The sequence below is a fragment of the Pimephales promelas genome, chromosome 12 (assembly GCF_988280905.1).
Source record: "Pimephales promelas chromosome 12, fPimPro1.hap1.1, whole genome shotgun sequence".
Classification (NCBI taxonomy): domain Eukaryota; kingdom Metazoa; phylum Chordata; class Actinopteri; order Cypriniformes; family Leuciscidae; genus Pimephales; species Pimephales promelas.
In genome coordinates this window covers 9,445,200-9,466,082 of record NC_142780.1, presented here as the reverse complement: position 1 = coordinate 9,466,082, position 20,883 = coordinate 9,445,200, and the positions used below count along the sequence as shown (strand labels likewise).

Sequence of the window (20,883 nt, the reverse complement as noted above, 5' to 3'; positions counted from 1 at the left end):
GCTCGCTCCCCTGCGAAGTCAGGGGCTGCGCATTCTGAATTATCTGGACGACTGGCTGATTCTAGCAGATTCCCAGATGGAGCTTCTGTCGCACCGCACAGTTCTCCTCAACCATCTGGAAAGCGCTGGGACTCTCTGTCAACTGGACAAAGAGCTCTCTCCAGCCCAGTCAAACTATTTCATTCCTTGGAATAGATTTGAACTCTGTCACTATGACGGCTCGCTTATCCACACAGCGCGCGCGCGCCGTGTTCAGCGCCTAGCCGCCTCTTTTCAGATGGGTACCCACACATCCCTGAAATCTTTTCAGAGGATGCTGGGTTATATGGCTTCAGCCTCCGCTGTGCTACAGCTGGGTCTTCTGCACATGCGCCCCCTTCAACTCTGGTTAAAGAGCCGCGTATCCCACCGCGAGTGGACGACGGGCCGCCAGATGATCAAGATTACTCAGACATGTATCACTGCACTGCAGCCATGGTCAGTAATCGAGTGGTTTCAGAGGGGCGTTACCATGGGGACTTTTTCTCGCCGGAAAGTCATCTCGACAGACGCATCCAACTCGGGTTGGGGTGCGGTTTGCGAGGGCTCACCGGCCGCCGGCCAGTGGTCGAGCCACGAGAGTTCCCTACACATAAACTGTCTGGAAATGATCGCGGTCGAGAACGCGCTGCTGTTTTTCCTCCCGCGCATACATGGTCACCACGTCCTGATTTGCTCCGACAATATGGCCGTGGTATCTTACATCAACCGTCAGGGCGGCGTCAGATCCAAGAATCTCTTTCATCTGACACGCCGCATCCTATTGTGGTCCCAGAGTCACCTGCTCTCGCTCAGAGCGACGCACGTACCGGGCCATCTGAACGACGGTCCAGACATGCTGTCCAGGAACCTGGTCTCCCCCGGAGAATGGTCCCTGCACACTCAAACAGTCCAAACGCTGTGGCGCCTATTTGGCAGAGCGGAGATAGATCTTTTCGCATCAGAAGAGAACGCTCACTGCCCAATATTCTTCTCAAAGAGCGAGGACGCGCTAGCCCAGGATTGGCCCCGCCGCCCGCTCTATGCTTTCCCCCCGATTTCTCTGCTACCGCAGGTCATTCAGAGAATCAGGGACTCACGCCACTCGGTGCTCCTCATAGCCCCGCACTGGGAGAATCAGATTTGGTTCCTGGAGCTTACGCGGCTGTCACAGACAGTATCTTACATCAACCGTCAGGGCGGCGTCAGATCCAAGAATCTGAGCCGTGGCCCATTCCAATCAGAGCAGATCTCCTCACTCAAGCCCGCGGCTCGATCTGGCATCCCCATCCACAGCGCTGGGCGCTTCATGCATGGGTGACCAACGACTACGCGTCGAATTGCCAGAAGGGGTTCTGAACACGATCAAACACGCCAGAGCGGATTCTACCAGAAAGCTCTATGCTGCAAAATGGTCTGTGTTCTCCAAATGGTGCACCGACAAAAATTTGGACCCACGGACGTGCGAGGTTTCGTCTTTGCTCGTGTTCCTTCAGGAGATGCTGGATAAGGGCAGGTCCCCATCCACTCTTAAGGTTTACGTGGCAGCCGTCGCGGCGTTTGTTGAACCCCGGCGCGCCCAGTCTCTGGGCAAAGACGAGCTAATCACCCGCTTCCTCAGGGGAGCCAGAAGGATGAACCCCCCTCGCCCCCCTACGGTGCCGGTCTGGGATCTTTCTATAGTTCTAGAAGCTCTGAAAGCCCCACCGTTTGAACCACTTGAGTCCGTGGAGCTAAAATACCTCTCGTTAAAAACCGTTCTTCTGACGGCACTCGCCTCAGTAAAACGAGTGGGGGACATTCACGCGCTGTCTTCGAGCGCCGCGTGCCTGGAGTTTGGACCGAATGACTCCATAGTCATTCTAAAACCTAGACACGGTTATGTTCCGAAAGCGATTGGTACCCCTTTCAGGGCGCAAGTGATCTCTCTATCGGCGCTGCCTGCATCCGATAGCGAACGTGACGCTGACCGCCTCTGCCCGGTTCGGGCTCTCAGAGTGTACACTACACGCGTTGCCGCGTTCAGACGCTCAGAGCAGCTGTTTGTGTCGTTCGGTGGCCGCACCAAGGGTTTAGCCACCTCGAAACAGACTCTATCCAGGTGGATAGTAGACGCGATTGCCTCTGCTTATGCCGCTAAAGACCTGCCTTGCCCTCTGGGCATCAGGGCTCATTCCACCAGAGGCATGGCCTCATCGTGGGCATGGTCCTGTGGAATTTCCATTCACGACATTTGTGTGGCTGCGGGATGGGCCTCCCCCTCCAATTTTGTCAGATTTTATAACTTGGAAGTTCCAGCCTTACAGGCTAAAATTCTGGCGGTCTAGTACTTACAGCTCTCCTATAGAAAGCCGCACTATCGGGAGTTCCATCACAACCGGCTCACCCCTTGTGTTCCCCTATGTGCTTATGCATTACACCTCACGGCCCGCTTCGCCGGCCACCTTAGGGCGTTTTGCACTAGATGATAACGGCCGCTATGCTGGCCGCCTTATTATCTTCATCCACTTAAAGATTCCCCCGGTGTTTTCCCCCCTGGGATGCTTAGTGGTTACTTAGCGCGCACGGCGTTGACCAGGTGTTCCCGTAGCGTAAGCTAGCTTACGCAATACGAGAGAACCTCTCGTAAGAGAACGAATCAGTTACCTAACGTAACCTCGGTTCTCTCTAGATGAGGGAACGAGTATTGCGTTCCCGGCCGTGCTTGCGCCACTAGCGTTTCGCTTCATGCTACAGAATCGACAAACTAGCCTGGGAGAGCTACCTTTATACACTGTAGCCACGCCCCTTTTGGCGGGCTGTGACGCAGTGAGCGAGCGCCGTCCGCTCATTGGGCGCGGACTCAGCGCCGCTCTCCCATAGGTTCGTGCATTCTCTCTGAGCGAACCAATGAGCCGCTAGCTAGCCCGCTCATGGTCTGCCTCAGAAGAGACTGCGTTGACAATGATTACAAAATTATGGAATCATTTTTTGGCTTCAACTTCTCAGCAAAGATGAATCTTTCCCGTAGCGTAAGCTAGCTTACGCAATACTCGTTCCCTCATCTAGAGAGAACCGAGGTTACGTTAGGTAACCGATTCATTCGCACTGGCACATGCATTTTCTTTCCGGCTGTAAAGCACTGGGCCGATTCATGTTCAATGCGTTGGATAACCAGGCTGGCAGCTCGCTCTGGCACATGCATTTTTTTATGGCTATAAGCACTGGGTCGATTCATGTGCACATACACGCAATATAACTAACCCCTCTCCAATGAAAAGAAAACACCTAGGTGTTTCATTGCATTGCTGTACATATCTAACTTGTTCCTCGGTATGCATATGCACACAATAACTAACCTTTGTGTAATGAAAAGAAAACAACTAAGATGTGTTTCATTGCATTGCATGACATATCTAACTTGTTCCTCGTTATGCTTATGCAGGCAATAACTGACCTCTGTGCAATGAAAAGAAAACACCTAAGATGTGTTTCATTGTGTCTCTTTGTGTTTTCCTATCTAACTTGTTCCTCGTTATGCGTATGCACGCAATAACTAACCTCTGTGCAATGAAAAGAAAACATTTAACATGTTTTTCATTGCATTGCATGACATATCTAACTTGTTCCTCGTTATGCTAATGCACGCAATAACTGACCTCTGTGCAATGAAAAGGAAACACCTAAGCTGTGTTTCAGTGCATTGCATGATAGATATAACTTGTTTCTCGTTATGCATATGCACGCAATAACAAACCTCTGTGCAGTGAAAAGAAAACACCTAAGATGTGTTTCATCGGATTGCATGACCTCACTTGTTCCTCGTTATGCATATGCACGCAATAACTAACCTCTGTGCAATGAAAAGAAAACACCTAAGATGTGTTTCAGTGCATTGCATGACATATCTAACTTGTTCGTCGTTTTGCATATGCACGCAATAACTAACCTCTGTGCAGTGAAAAGAAAACATCTAACATGTGTTTAAGTGCATTGCATGACATATCTAACTTGTTCCTCGTTTTGCATATGCACGCAATAACTAACCTCTGTGCAGGTCAACCTCAATCGCTTTACAATGCATACACTAACTTGTTTCTTTGTGCAATGAACAGATTTGCAATGCTTGTGCTATAGGATTGCATTGCACATGCACGCAATATAATAACTAACCTCTGTGCAATGAAAAGAAAACACTTAAGATGTTTCATTCGATTGCATAACAATCTAACTTGTTTTTTGCAATGAAAAGGCATAACGTGATGTTTTCTCGTCCGTGCACAATCTAGTTTGCAAAATAGAAATGCATGTGAAAGCACATGCATACATTTTCTTTTCATTGCAAAGAGGAACAAGTTTGATTTTTTAAGCATTGCAATAAAACAACACCCGTTGCTTTGTGCAATGAAGAGATGTGGATTGTGCATGAAGAACGTTGTGCATCAAAAATAACATATATGTAATATGCACTTTATTGCATTCAAGAACTAAACCCTTACTTAGTGCTTTGACTGGATAACGTTTGTTGTTTCATTGCAATGCTTACATTTTCTAACTTATTCTTCTTTGCAATGAAAAGAAAAGATAAAACACGCGTGCTTTTCCATGCATTTCCATTCTACAAAATTTGTGTTTTGACGAGAAAACATCACAAGGGTGATCGCTTTACAATGCATACACTAACTTGTTCCTTTATGCAATGAACAGATTTGCAATGATTGTGCTATAGGATTGCATTGCACATGCACGCAATATAATAACTAACCTCTGTGCAATGAAATGAAAACACCTAAGATGTGTTTCATTGCATTGCATGACATATCTAACTTGTTCCTCTTTATGCATATGCACGCAATAACTAACCTCTGTGCAATGAAAAGAAAACATTTAACATTTGTTTCATTGCATTGCATGACATATCTAACTTGTTCCTCGTTATGCACGCCTCTGTGCAGTGAAAAGAAAACACCTAAGATGTGTTTCATCGGATTGCATGACCTATCTAACTTGTTCCTCGTTATGCATATGCACGCAAGAACTAACCTCTGTGCAATGAAAAGAAAACACCTAAGATGTGTTTGATTGCATTGCAAGATAGATATAACTTGTTTCTCGTTATGCATATGCACGCAATAACTAACCTCTCTGCAGTGAAAAGAAAACACCTAACATGTGTTTCAGTGCATTGCATGACATATCTAACTTGTTCCTCGTTATACTGTACATATGCACGTAATAACTAACCTCTGTGCAATTAAATGAAAACACCTAAGATGTGTTTCATCGTATTGCATGACATATCTAACTTGTTCCTCGTTATGCATATACACGCAATAACTAACCTCTGTGCAATGAAAAGAAAACATTTAACATGTGTTTCATTGCATTGCATGACATATCTAACTTCTTCCTCGTTATGCTTATGCAAGCAATAACTGACCTCTGTGCAATGAAAAGGAAACACCTAAGATGTGTTTCATTGCATTGCATGACATATCTAACTTGTTCCTCGTTATGCATATACACGCAATAACTAACCTCTGTGCAATGAAAAGAAAACATTTAACATGTGTTTCATTGCATTGCATGACATATAACTTCTTCCTCGATATGCTTATGCAAGCAATAACTGACCTCTGTGCAATGAAAAAGAAACACCTAAGATTGTGTTTCAGTGCATTGCATGACATATCTAACTTGTTCCTCGTTATGCATATGCACGCAATAACTAACCTCTCAGCAGTGAAAAGAAAACACCTAACGTGTTTCAGTGCATTGCATGACATATCTAACTTGTTCCTCGTTATGCATATGCACGTAATAACTAACCTCTGTGCAATGAAATGACAACATCTAAGATGTGTTTCATCGCTTTGCATGACATATCTAACTTGTTCCTCGTTATGCATATGCACGCAATAAATAACCTCTGTGCAGTGAAAAGAAAACACCTAAGATGTGTTTCATCGCATTGCATGACCTATCTAACTTGTTCCTCGTTATGCATATGCACGCAATAACTAACCTCTCTGCAGTGAAAAGAAAACACCTAACATGTGTTTCAGTGCATTGCATGACATAACTTGTTCTTCGTTATGCATATGCACGCAATAACTAACCTCTGTGCAATGAAAAGAAAACACCTAAGACGTGTTTCACCGCATTGCATGACATATCTAACTTGTTCCTCGTTATGCATATGCACGCAATAACTAACCTCTGTGCAGTGAAAAGAAAACACCTAAGATGTGTTTCATTGCATTGCATGATAGATATAACTTGTTCCTCGTTGCAATGAAAAGATATAACGTGATTTTGCATGCATTTCTATTTTACAAACTAATTTATTTGTGCACAGACGAGAAAACATCACATGAGCTTTACAGTGCATAGTATAGCTATTGAGCTCATTTCTGGTAAAAGGGTCCTCAAAAGTTTTTAAACAATATAAGCTTATAGACACCTTTTGATGATATATACAAAGGCTCCTATTTGACCTACTGAACATAGTTCTGGCCCATGAGTACTAGATCTTAAACTTTCCAAACATGCTCATTGACTCCTTTTGATGTTACTGAAGCCATACAAGAGTCCTTATTTTACCTAATGAACACATTAGCCATATGGATTGTTTATATCTGACCCATTGAACTCATTTCTGGTCGAAGGGTACTTGATCAGTAGGTTGCTATACATTGATATTTACTACTTATGATGTTTTATGAGCAGGAAGATATTTGACCGACTGAACATATATCTGTCCCACGAGAACCTGATATTGAACTTTCTATTCTATTTCTATTTCTACTAAATAGACAACTTCTTATGCTACTTCTTAGACTACTTCCTAGGAATAGAGGTTCCTCTTTGACCCACAAACATAGTCCTGGCCGACGAGTACTAGGTCTCGAACTTTCTATAAATTCCTCCTTTTGATGCTTCTTAAGCCATATGGAATGTCCATATCTTAAGTATTTAACTCATGTCTGGTCAAAGGGTCCTCAAAAGTTTTTAAACAAGAAAAACTTTTAGACTCCTTCTGATATTACATGAGCTATAGATAGGTTCCTTTTTGACCTACTGAACATAGTTCTGGCCCACGAGTACTTGATCTTGAACATTCTAAACATACTCATTAACTCTTTTTGATGTTACTGAAGCCATACAAGAGTTCTTATTTTAACTACTGAACATATTTCTGGCTAAAGTGTTCTTTGAAAATCAGGATACTATTGTCACGGATCCATCTGCGTCAGCACCAGACACCTTCACTCCGCCCACTCGTTCCAGCTCCCCAGCCTTCTAATCACCGTCACCTGCCCACATCAATCACCGTCCCAATCATCCTCCCTTTATAAACTCACTCCTCACAGTCACTCACCGTCTGGTCTCGTCGACACTCCGGCTACAGACTCCCGCTACTCTAAACCCTGGTTTTGAGATCTACTTACCTGCTTACTGTCGTCCTGTCTGCTCCTTCTCCGCTCCTGGTCCCCGGTCTCCCGCTGCTCATCCGTCTGCTGCATCAGCTCTCCATCTTCCAACCCTGCTCAAGATAAGATATACTTCATCAGACTGTTTCCCGATCGATTACTGAACTTTATTCATTATCTACTCACCTGCTGTCTACCATATCATCTGTGTCAATAAACCTGGTTACCCTCATCCATCTGTGTCCTTCTAGTCTGTGACAGAAGACCAGACCAACAACATGCTGCAGCCTACCCCGAGCACCAGCGCTACACCGACCCCACCCTCTCCTACCATTCCCCGGACCAGCGCTTCAGCACTCTCCACGGCCACCGTCACCACTTCTTCCCCATCTGCCTCTGCCAGTCCCATGGCCCAACCAGCGCCCTTCTCTGGCGAGGAGGAGGAGTGCAGCGGCTTCCTCCTGCAGTGCGAGCTCTACATGGAGATGAATCCGTCCGCATTCCCCACCGAACGATCTAAGGTCGCCTTCTTCATCTCACTCCTGCGAGGTCGAGCGCTCAATTGGGCTCATGCCCTGTGGAAAGATCGAGGTCCAGTTACTCGGATGTTTGCTGCTTTCTCCGGTCATTTCATCGAGGTATTCTCGCAGTCTGCACATTCCATCTCGGTGCAAGACCAGCTGTACCGGTTGCGGCAAGGGAGATCGTCAGTTGCCTCCTACGCCCTGCAGTTCCGCACCCTCGCCGCCACTCTCGGGTGGAACGAGAGCGCGCTCATCACCGCATACCGTCATGGCTTGAATTCAGACATCCGTCTTCAGCTCGCGATCTATGACGACACCGTGGGAATAGAGAGCATCATCCAGCGATCCATTCGCATCGATCAGCGCCGCACTGCCTGCCAGCTCGACAGCCCTGCACTCCCACCTCCTCGTCCAGCATCCCGTCATCACAGTCCTCCAGCACCAGAGCCGATGGACATTGGTACCTCGCGACTGCCAGTGTCCGAGAGAAATCGGCGCATCACCAACGGTCTGTGCCTATACTGTGGAGCCTCCGGTCACCTGCTCGCCACCTGCCCCATTCGTCCGCCCCGACCCGCTGTGAGTACAGTCCACCTACCACTACCCATTTCCCCCTTGAAATGTACTGCGGCCACTCTCACATATCTGAACCGTTCCCTTTCAGTTCAGGCGCTGATCGACTCCGGATCAGCGGCCAATTTCATCTCTCTGTCCACCTTAAACCGGCTACAAACCAGGCAACGATCCATTCCCCACAAACTGCAAGTACAAACCATCCTCGGTCAACCTCTGGGGCGCGGCCGGGTCGGACATCGTAGTCCCGACCTGGGGCTGGAGATCGGCTGGCTTCATAAGGAGGAGATCTCTTTCCTGGTGCTGGAGGGCTCCACGGCCGAGATCATCCTGGGGCGCCCCTGGTTGGAGACCCACTCCCCGCATGTCCAGTGGTCCACCGGCGAGATTCTACGGTGGGGGGAGGACTGCTTCCATCACTGCCTGCCATCGGTGACGAGGACCTCCGCTCATACCACCACTCCGATCGTTCCTCTCTCCACCACCTCCGTGGATAGGCCACCTGCTGGACATCCTCCCGAGATTCCTTCTCCCTACCGGGCGTTCCAGGATGTCTTCGATAAACACCAAGCGACCACCCTACCTCCACATCGGCCATGGGACTGCGCGATCGATCTGCTGCCCGGGGCGGTCCTACCGCGGGGTAAGATCTACCCTCTGTCCATCCCGGAACAGAAGGCCATGGGGGAGTATATCCAGGAGGCTCTCGACCACGGATTCATCTGACCATCTGTGTCCCCTGCCGCTTCGAGCTTCTTCTTCGTGGGGAAAAAGGATGGAGGCTTGCGCCCCTGCATCGACTACCGTACCCTCAATCAAGCTACTGTCAAATTCCGCTATCCTCTTCCTCTGGTCCCAGCCGCCCTGGAACAACTCCGAGGGGCATCCATTTACACCAAGCTAGATCTTCGTAGTGCCTACAACCTCATCCGCGTCCGGGAAGGAGATGAGTGGAAGACCGCCTTCATCACCCCCGCGGGGCACTACGAATATCTCGTGATGCCCTTCGGATTGTCCAACTCACCCGCCATCTTCCAAGGTTTCATGAATGAGATATTCCGCGATCTCCTCAACCAGTTTGTCATCATTTACATCGACGATATCCTCATCTACTCCCCCGACCTGACCTCTCATATCCATCACGTTCAAACAGTACTCAACCGGCTCCGAGACTATCACCTCTATCTCAAACTGGAGAAATGTGAATTCCACCAAAGCACCATCCAATTCCTCGGTTACATCATCACTCCCCACGGTATCACCATGGACCAGAGGAAGGTGGAAGCGGTACTCCACTGGCCCCAACCCACCACCCGTAAGGAGCTTCAGCGCTTCCTGGGGTTTGCCAATTTCTACCGCCGGTTCATCCAGAACTTCAGTCCCCTCAGCTCTTCCCTCACCGACCTTCTCAAGAATGGGGCCAAGTCTCTATCCTGGAACGACCAAGCCACCCGCGCTTTTCAAGACCTGAAGTCCGCCTTCAGCTCCGCTCCTACCCTGGCTCTTCCGGACCCGGCCTTACCGTTCCTCGTCGAAGTGGATGCATCCATCTCGGGGGTAGGAGCGGTCCTCTCTCAGCGGCAGGGGAACCCACCTCAACTCCACCCATGCGCCTTCTACTCCAAGAAACTGTCCCCGGCGGAGCAAAATTATGACATCGGCAACCGGGAGTTACTGGCCATCAAACTCGCGCTGGAGGAATGGCGGCACTGGCTGGAGGGAGCCCAACACCCTTTTACTGTGATCACGGACCATCGTAACCTTGAATACCTCCGAGAGGCCAAGAGACTCAATCCCCGTCAAGCCCGTTGGGCCCTGTTCTTCACACGCTTCAATTTCTCAGTCACCTATCGCCCCGGTGATAAGAATGTGAAAGCAGACTCCCTCTCACGTCAGTTCCAACCCGAGGTCCCTCCTGTGGAGTCCGAAACCATTCTCCCTCCAGCCGTGGTGGTCAGCCCCATTCAGTGGAGCATGGATGAGCACATCGCCGAGGCCACACAGCTTGAACCTGCTCCGCCGGGAGGTCCTGAGGGACGGGTCTATGTCCCAACTCGTTTACGCCTGTCCCTCATGGACTCAGTTCACTCCTCGCCGGGCTCTGGACACCCAGGCAGCCAGTCCACTCTCTCGCTCGTCCAACAGCGCTACTGGTGGCCGGGTATGGCCCAGGATGTCTCCCGGTTCGTCAAAGGATGCTCAGTCTGTGCCATGGCCAAAGTTCCCCGTCATCTCCCAGAAGGCAAACTGGTCCCTCTTCCCATACCCACTCGACCCTGGTCCCACCTCGGAGTGGACTTCGTCACTGACCTGCCCGTGTCTGACAATCACACCTGCATCCTAGTAGTAGTAGACCGCTTCTCTAAAGCGTGCAAGCTAATCCCCCTTCCTGGCCTTCCTACAGCCCTTGAAACAGCGGAGGCGCTGTTCCAGCACATTTTCCGGAACTTCGGTATCCCAGAGGACGTTGTCTCCGATCGAGGACCCCAATTCATCTCCCGTGTCTGGAGGGCTTTCTTCAACCTTCTGGGAGTGACCGTCAGCCTCACTTCGGGTTATCATCCCCAGTCAAACGGCCAGACTGAGCGGAAGATCCAGGAGATAGGGAGATACCTGCGGTCATACTGCCACGATCATCAGGACTGTTGGAGTCGTTACCTGCCCTGGGCCGAGTATGCACAGAACTCTCTCCGACAAACCACCACCGGACTCACCCCATTCCAGTGCATACTCGGCTACCAACCTCCACTCTTCCCCTGGTCAGGAGAACCATCAGACGTCCCAGCAGTCCACCATTGGTTCCAGACGAGCGAGAGAGTCTGGGACTCAGCTCATACTCACCTCCAGCGGGCTGTTCGGAGACACCAGAACCAGGCCAACCTACGCCGTTCCGACACCCCTCACTACCTTCCCGGACAACTGGTCTGGCTATCCACCCGGGACATCCGTCTCCGACAGCCCTGTCGGAAGCTGAGTCCCAGATACATCGGACCTTTTGCGATACAGAGGCAGATCAACCCCGTCACCTACCGGCTGGTCCTTCCCGCTCACTACCGCATCGCACCCACCTTCCACGTCTCCTTGCTGAAGCCCTACACTAACCCTCTCTCTCCTTCTTCCCCAGAGTCTGGTGCTGCGGAGGTGCCCCCTCCTCCTGCAGATCCTGAAGACGATAACATCTATCGAGTCCATGAGATCCTCGACTCCCGACGACGGGGCGGCCGCTTGGAGTATCTCGTGGACTGGGAGGGATTCGGTGCTGAGGAGAGATGTTGGGTCAACCGGGAGGACATTCTGGACCCCTCCTTACTCCAGGACTTTCACACCACCCACCCAGATCGTCCAGCGCCCCGGGGCCGTGGTCGTCCCCGTCGTCGGTCCCGTCTGCCAGCTGGAGCTGGCCGTGGGGGGGGGGGTACTGTCACGGATCCATCTGCGTCAGCACCAGACACCTTCACTCCGCCCACTCGTTCCAGCTCCCCAGCCTTCTAATCACCGTCACCTGCCCACATCAATCACCGTCCCAATCATCCTCCCTTTATAAACTCACTCCTCACAGTCACTCACCGTCTGGTCTCGTCGACACTCCGGCTACAGACTCCCGCTACTCTAAACCCTGGTTTTGAGATCTACTTACCTGCTTACTGTCGTCCTGTCTGCTCCTTCTCCGCTCCTGGTCCCCGGTCTCCCGCTGCTCATCCGTCTGCTGCATCAGCTCTCCATCTTCCAACCCTGCTCAAGATAAGATATACTTCATCAGACTGTTTCCCGATCGATTACTGAACTTTATTTATTATCTACTCACCTGCTGTCTACCATATCATCTGTGTCAATAAACCTGGTTACCCTCATCCATCTGTGTCCTTCTAGTCTGTGACAACTATACAGAATGACCTCTTATCATGTTATTTTAGCCAGACAGATATTTGACCTACAGACTATATTTCTTGCCCATGTGTACTTGATCTTGAACTTTCTACATACTCATTGACTCCTTATGATGGTTCCTAGGCCATATAGAATTGTCCACATCTGACTTATTGAAATTATTTCTGAAAAACTTAAGTCCATAAGTTTTTCAGAAATCAATTGCCAAAAACATTATAAAAACTCTATAGTAATTTGGACACTACCAACCGCCTAGCAACCACCCAGAACACCTTAGCAACACCCTAGCAACCAGCCAGACCAGCCTAGCAACCACCTAGCAACACCCTAGCAACCACCCAGCAACCACCTAGCAACCACCCTAGCAACCACCTAGCAACACCCCAGAATACCCTAACAACCACCTAACATCCACCCAGAACACTGTAGAAACCACCGGGAACACCCTAGCAACCGGGTGGTGAGATTTGCCACTGCAAGCACCACTTCACATTTTCTTCTGGAAATGTGCCATAAATGTGTTACATAGGTCAAAAATTGACCCATGTATAGCTAATACAACATCAGAAGGAGTCTATACGTTTATATTATTATGGTAAAAGGGTCCTCAAAAGGTTTCAAACAATATAAACAAGAAATGGAATAAAAGAATCGATTAGTTAAGAGCTAAATCATGCCAAAAACATTATAGACCCTTTGCACGTGACGTCACGCTCTACTCGCGCGAATTCTGAACGCCATGACGGACGGCGGAAGAGCTATTCTGTAGACGGACGGCAAGCCAAACTAGTACGTGTTTGTGTTCGTTCTTCGTATAAAATGGTTATTTCGTGTTGTGCCGTGGGGTGTGCAAATAGACAGGGTAAAGCCAATACATCCTTTTATCGCATTCCATTTGATGGGGAGAGAAGGCATCGATGGATTGCTGCTATCAGACGAAAGGACTGGCAGCCCTCCAAGTACTCCAGGATTTGCAGCGAGCATTTTTTACAAGGTAAGAATCATTTCCTAGTTACGTGTAATTCATTTTTTGTAATACCATACCGTCATTCATGTCCAAATGGAGACCCAGTCAAATTGTCATTTAACATTAATGAGCAAGTGCTACCAGCTAGCGTAAGGCTGTGCAGTCTACCCATTCACACTGATCGTCCGTCTCTAACAGTGTCATCTGTAACGTTATCTCATACAAAAAATAAACAACGCAGATTTTGCATTTAAATGTCTATGCTTCTCTCTGATGCTCATAAACTTACGTTAGAGGCAACATAAACATTGTGCCTGTGAGGCTTTTTAACACTACACTTGACAGTTAACGTTAGCTGGCAGCTGGATACAAACTGTTAAAATGCTGACAGGTAAACTGTGTACAAGTTTGTCTGATTATATAGTTGATTTCCAAAGTGATTGTGAATTACACCTTTCCCATCCAGAGTTTGTTTTTGTCATTTAACAGGAATTTACTGAACAAATAGAAAATGGATGAAGTGTCAGGATAGTTATATGGGCTGGGACAATGGTTCTAAGCTCCCTCTTGGTGGTACTCTCAGGCAGTTGATTTCTTTTATCAGGAAAGAAGAGTGATGACCCTTTATCCCCTGATTATGTGCCGTCAGTGTTTGCGCACACCAAGTCCCCTGAGAAGCGGCGAGCCCTGGGCAGTCTAGGGAAGTATGAGGTCAGAGAGGCAATGAAGAAAAAAAAGCGTCAGGAGTCATCCAAACGTGAAGCTGCCAGGGCACTTCTCAATCTGTCAGCTGAGATGAATGTTTTACATGAGGTTGAGGACGAGATTGTAGAGGAGGCGATTGTAGAAGAGGCTAGTATCAGTGAAACTAATGGTAAATGTGATGCAATGTGCCAAACCAACCTCACTTCAGACTACATTGAGTCTCTTGAATTTGAGTGTCAGCAACTCCGGGGTGATACGTTTGCTCTGAAGGAGAAGCTGAAGCCCTCAGACCTGGAACAGAGCACTTTTGAAAACAGCGACAAACTTAAAACCTTTACAGGACTGCCCAACTATAAAGTGTTTATGGCTGTGATTGACTTAATAACTCCCTTACTTAAGAATACAGCAAACATCACCATCTTCCACCAGCTACTGTTGACATTAATGAGGATCAGGCTTAACCTGCCGATTGCTTTTTTGTCATATCTGTTTGGTGTTCATATGTCCACAATTTCAAGAGTTTTTACAAATGTCATTAATATACTAAATGACAACTTAGTACCTGTGTGTGTGGTATGGCCTGACAGAGATGATGTCCAAACATCTCTGCCAATGTGTTTCAGAAAGTCTTTCAAGCAATGCATGTCAGTAATAGACTGTTTTGAAATTACCATTGACAGACCTAAAGATCTGAAGGCAAGGGCCCAGACATACTCTCAGTATAAATCACACAACACCATAAAATACCTAATAGGTATAACTCCACAAGGGATAATCTCCTTCATCTCCAAGGGCTGGGGTGGGCGGTCAACTGATGCTCACATTACAGCAAACAGTGGGTTTTTGGATAATCTCCTACCAGGAGACTTGATCCTAGCAGACCGTGGCTTTAGGATTCAGGAACAAGTTGGCTTGTACTGTGCAAGGGTTGAAACTCCTGCCTTTACACGGGGGAAAAAACAGCTGGGCGCTGTCGAACTGGAAGATTCCAGAAAACTTGCAGCAGTCCGCATACACGTTGAGAGGGTAATTGGTCAAGCACGATCCAAGTACAGAATGTTGCATGGACCTGTGCCCATTAGTCTTCTGATTAAGTCATCAGAAGAAGAGGAGTTCACTTCTCTTGACAAAATAGTTAGAGTGGCTTGTGCCCTAACGAATCTGTGCCCCTCAGTGGTGCCAATAGATTAGCTGAAAAAAAAAACCCCAGTTATTCTTTAACAGAGAGGTTTCTACGTTTTTTGAAAGCACTTTGAGTAACAATTTCCAGTGTAAATAGTTGTACTAGCACATTAACAATCAATTCTTTACTTATCCATTAAAATCAGCTGAAATGAAATGAGTTAAGTTATAAGTTGCATAGAACCTATATTGGAAAAAGTAAAAATTGTCATGTGTCAGTTCCCTAACACATTCACATGTATTTAACTGAAACATGCAGGACAAACATTATAAATCGCAGTTGAAAACACGTCTATTCAGACAAGCTTTTAATATGTAGCTTCCGTCCTGTTTCAACTGCTATTTTATCTACTCTTATGTTTTTATATATTGTTGTTTATTGATGTTTTTACTGGAAAGCGCCTTGTGCACATTTTGGTTGATGTAAAGCGCTCAACAAATAAAATTTGATTGATTGATTGATAAAAGAAGTTGTATATGAGTGTACATTATGTAATTTAGGTTGGCTTTTATAAACGTGTTGAAAGATGTTTTTTGTAAAATAAACCAGCGCTCAACCTTTTGACCGTCCTGTTGTCCCTTATAAAAGGATATTAAATGTATGTAGAATTACACACGGGCAAATCTTACTAAATAATTCAATTCAATTTTATTAGTAGTATCAAATCATAACAAGAGTTATTTCGAAAAACTTTACAAATAGAGTAGGTCTAGACAACACTATAATTTACAAAGAGCCAACAATTCTCGTTGTTCACTTCGTTTTGAACAACACCCTACTACTCCTCCAATTCTTGTGAGTCTGTGGACTGTGTTTTGTCTGACAGCAGTCTATCTGGGCATGTATACTTCTTAGCCAATAACTCGGATAAAATGGCTGACCTATAGAAAGACTCGACATTCTGCACTGCTTCTGTAAAAAAGTCAGCATCAGGAAAAATTCTCTGAATGAAAAAATCAGATGTAGACCACACCATGAAGTCACAAAACTTTTGCCTCGTAACAAACAACTGGGCTTGCACCTGGTAGTGGTATTGATGATCTCTGTTAAGTGCATGTGTACCATCTGTGTTCTCAATGCAGAAATGTTTCTTTTCAGTGGCACTGAGGACTCCGGTGTCTTTGGCACAGTGTGGGCACTTGATTTCCAAAATACCATCGCCACAGCAGGAGCAGGACACCAAGGCATCTGGAGATGCTCCAAGGTAGGGACGGGAGGTATCAATGTGGAGACCGGCATCACGAACACTTAGGTCTTGATGATGTTGTGCAGCGTACGCCTCATACGTTTCTCTGGCTTTTTGTTCATGTTCACATCCCCATCTGTAAATTAGAAAAATAATGTTATTAAGTCATCGTAACTCTTTGAGTGCTCTTTTCATTGGATTTGTTCTCTCATTTCCTAAGAACTATAAGTACTATAGATGTCAGTACCCAAAATTGGCCTAATTTTAATAGCACATAATATTCTCTTGTATCATATTCTTATTCTATCATAGTCGTTTACAAATATGTGAATTAAATATAACAGGAATAGGGATGCACAATATTAGATGTTGGCCAATATTCGATATGCCAATATTTTGGCTTTTTGATTTCATTGAAATCAAATAAATGTCTCTCTCCTGTACTGCCTTTATCTTATTACACTCATGTGTTGTAGATAAGGCAATACAAAAGACAAACAACATTTGATTCTACCATAAATATATAATTTTAAAAATGTATACAGACATTCACCCCTGAAAAATAGATCAATTATTTCACTTAGAATAAATGAGGAGAATAAGTGATATGCCTGTGCCACAATTTATTTTTAAGTTCAAACTTCAGTCCTTAGGAGTAGGGATGTGACAGTGAAGATAAATTTCACTAATTTAAAGGCAAAAGTAAAATGCGCGTTTGCACGGGCATGCATTATAGGGATAGTTCACTTTGAAATTCATTTTTGGTATGTTTTATCTTACCTCAAGGGCATCCAAGATGTAGATGTCTTTGTTTCCACAGTATTTTCAATTTTGACATTTTTAGGTCAAACCGTTCTTGTCTGTCAGTCATATAATGGAGGTCTATGGTCACCACCTCAAAGAGCATGCACAGAGAAGTCCAAATTAAACATGATTTAATGACTCGTAAATGTAAGTACACATTGATGGCCTAAGACACGAAACGAGAGGTTTGTGTGAGAAAACGAACAATATTTATATCGTTTTTACCTTGTGTAGCCACAGCCACATCCAAGTGATCTGAATCAGTTATCCAATGTCCAACTGGACCGAACTGAACCGTGTCCAACATTCCGTCGGTAGTGATCGCTTGCGCATGTACGTCACTTATTGTTTACACAGAGATTTCGGAAGTTTTACTATTTCGATATATCTAAATATGTTTAGTGAAAGGTAAAACGTCCAAAATCTATGTGTAAACATTGAGTAACGTACACACACAAGCGATCACTACCGACGGAACATTGGACACGGTTCAGTTCGGTCAAGTTGGACATTGGATTGGTCTTAGTCCATCAATGTGTACTTACATTTACGAGTCATTAAATCATGTTTAATTTGGACTTCTCTGTGCATGCTCTGAGGTGGACCCCATAGACCTCCATTATATGCCTGACAGACAAGAACGGTTTGACCGAAAAATGTCAAAGTTCAAAATGCTGTGGAAACAAAGACACCAAGATCTTGGATGCCCTTGAGGTAAGATATAAAACACATCAAAAATTAATTTCAAAGTGAACTATCCCTTTAATGGTGGTCGTGCGTAGCAGCACTGTTTTGTTATTGTGCCTTGAATTGGCGCTAATTTGAAAACAATTTTTTTTACATCGCTTATAAAAAGCTGTTGCGGCAGTGTGCACTTCACTCTCTATGTTAATTTAAAACTTTATTTAAATCATTTAAGACTGATCTTATGAGGACACTCAACAAAACTGACATTTTGGCATAATTTGTACGTGTTATGTTTTTTTCAAGCCTGAAAGAGAATTCAATACTGACGTGAGTCTTTTTTTCCACACAGCTGGCATGTTGGAAGTTTAAGTTATTAAAAATAGGTAAGGGCACTCAAAGAGGGATGCATGTTTGTAATTTAATGTTGATAATTTGTAATACTGACTGCAATAAATTTTCCAATGATAAACATTTCTTTGTCTTGTGTTTGTTTCTTTGATGTTTTTTTTTTTTTTTAAGAAAGCTGGGGCCCTCTACATTAGAACACAACATGTATACATTTCCATTGTTGAAACATAAGTTCAAAGCACATCTTTGTTTGTGTCATTATGTCACACATGCCTGGTTGCAACTGTAGAAAATCTGCATAGGTCAGGGTAACAGATCTGCCTAATTAGGGATTTTGAAGGATTTGTAGGGTCTGTCCTTGCAGCTGACTTGAACCTAGATGCCGTCACCCTACCAGCCCTCATGTCAAACCATAGCCTTGACTTTCCCTGTTGTCGTGTCTCTTCCTCAACTCTTACTGCCTACAACATTGTAAATTATAGAAGATGAAATTAATGACATGACACCTTCAAGCACATTTTAGTCATATGAGATTAAGAGGGATGACTATACCTGCTCTGGTGTGACTTCCATATCATTAAATACTGCATCACATTTCTTCTCAAGGTCCGAGGCAGACAGCTTCCGGTTCTGAGCACTGTATAACTCGGTCAGGGGATGTGGTAGACCCAGAGACACCACCTTTGGTTGAAACTGTTTACAGTAGTGCGGCAATATGCGTAGTATACCACTCTTCTCAGAAGGGTTTGGAGTTGCATTATCCAGAGCCTTGTAGAATTCTTCTATAGCTGCTGCAGACACACCCACTTTTTTCCCAGAAGGACAACCTGAATGGCTTTGGTTGTTTACACCACAACGCTTTTTGGCAGGATTTGAGAAATCAATTCCTGACCCTTCTTCGTACAAAGCCTTGCCTGCTTTCAAAGGAGGAAGTCCCCACTGTCTGGGCCCATCAGTGCAGCTTTTGTCTCCCAGATGTTTGACAGCAGAGTCTATTGCGTACAGCAAAGCTGTTACGTGGGAGCACACCTCTCCCAGGCCCGCTTTACATGTACAGTGGCCACACAAAACTGTCCCATCCTTCTTCAAAGATACCCATGGTTGAAGTTGGGTTTCAGACAGTGACTGGCTATGATGCACCTACAATTACAAAAAGTGGCATAAATACATTATTCTTACATGTATGTTATTGTTTACTTCTGCAGTGACACCATACATGCACCTTGTGGATACATCTTAATCACAATGCTGTTTAACAGGTCAAATTTTAACATAGGCTACAGTGAATATCACAGATAAAGATGGCTAGATGTTACAATTATGTGTGCCTACTGATCACACTCCGTGGTTTACTGGCTATAATGCACCTACATTAAAAAGTGCCATAAAAACATTATTCTTACATAAATGTTATTGTTTACTGTTGCAGTGACACCATAAATGCACCTTGTGAATACATCTTAATCACAACGCTGTGTTTACCAGGTCAAATTTTAACATAGGCTACAGTAAATATAACAACATAAAGATGGCTAAATGTTTCAATTATATGTGGCTATTACTGATCACGGATACTCCGTGGTTTACTGCATGGATTAAAGTGTGATCGATCATTAATGACTGCACTTCCCAGAGCAGGGATGCGTCCAGGCCTTTTTACAGTCTATGGTCCAGGCATCCATTTAAAAGCCACGGCCGACAATGTCCTCTAAAATCATAGGCTACGTGTTATATAAATATTTACTTAAGTAAAAAATAGATATTAATACAAAATAAACCATATATTGATGTCTTACCTTTGCCATTATGAGGTAGCTCCCCCCGCCGTTAGCGTAGCATCGCGTACCTGTTACCCAGCCAGCTACAAAGAACTGGTAAGCATCCAGACTTTTAAATGCTTTGAGATCAGCTCCCGTGTATGGCGATACCCCGTTTACCACATAGTGGTACAAATCGTGTGGGCCGAAGTCGGGCAGATCCGTTGATTTAATGAGCTCCGTAAAAGCTGAGGGAGGAAGAAGGTATGGGTCGGTATCCAAACCGGCGATCTCTAACTTCTCCAAATACCGCTCTTTGTGAGGACCTAGCAGATGCCCTACCTCGACCGATAACGGCACGACAACTTTTTCAGTAGAAGAAGCCATGCAGTTTAGTGGTATCTTATACTAAGTTAAACTGTTTTAAAAACTAATCAAATTTCCCGCTCATCTACTACTGTGTTTAGCCTGTGCATCCAGTGATGTTGCCGTCCAGCATGGCGTCGTCACGTGGTCGTGGTCACGTGGTTGCAAAGGGTCTATAGAAAGTAACCATATTTGAACACTACCAACCACCTGGTAACACCATAGCAACTACCCAGAATACCATAGTAACGACCTAAAACACCCTAGCAACACCCTAGCAACCACCCAGAAACCCCCACGAACAACCACCAAGAACACCCCAGCAACCACCTAGCAACACCCTAGCAACCATCCAGAACAACCTGACAACAGCCTAGCAACAACCTAGCAACATTAGCACCTTAGCAACCACCCAGAATACCCTAGCAACCACATAAAAACACCATAGCAATCACCCAGAACTAA

General features: G+C 45.7%; 2 protein-coding genes and 1 long non-coding RNA gene across 3 annotated transcripts; 2 read left to right on the top strand and 1 right to left on the bottom strand.

Annotated features, from left to right (window-relative positions):
- The first annotated feature begins 13,122 nt into the window (after positions 1 to 13,122).
- LOC148976937 (uncharacterized) lies at positions 13,123 to 16,406 on the top strand. Its single transcript, XR_016145676.1, has 2 exons — positions 13,123 to 13,409; positions 16,369 to 16,406. It is a non-coding gene; the product is annotated as an uncharacterized LOC148976937 (long non-coding RNA).
- LOC148976938 (uncharacterized) lies at positions 13,764 to 15,774 on the top strand. The gene is made up of 2 exons (XM_089118145.1): positions 13,764 to 13,773; positions 13,987 to 15,774. The coding sequence occupies exons 1-2, from the start codon at positions 13,764 to 13,766 to the stop codon at positions 15,276 to 15,278; spliced, it is 1,302 nt and encodes a 433-aa protein (XP_088974271.1). The 3' UTR covers positions 15,279 to 15,774.
- On the bottom strand, positions 15,896 to 20,569 carry LOC148976936 (uncharacterized). The gene is made up of 4 exons (XM_089117464.1): positions 20,092 to 20,569; positions 18,848 to 19,435; positions 18,569 to 18,756; positions 15,896 to 16,592 (listed from the first exon to the last, which is right to left on the bottom strand). The coding sequence occupies exons 1-4, from the start codon at positions 20,437 to 20,439 to the stop codon at positions 16,049 to 16,051; spliced, it is 1,668 nt and encodes a 555-aa protein (XP_088973590.1). The 5' UTR covers positions 20,440 to 20,569; the 3' UTR covers positions 15,896 to 16,048.
- Positions 20,570 to 20,883: the final 314 nt, after the last annotated feature.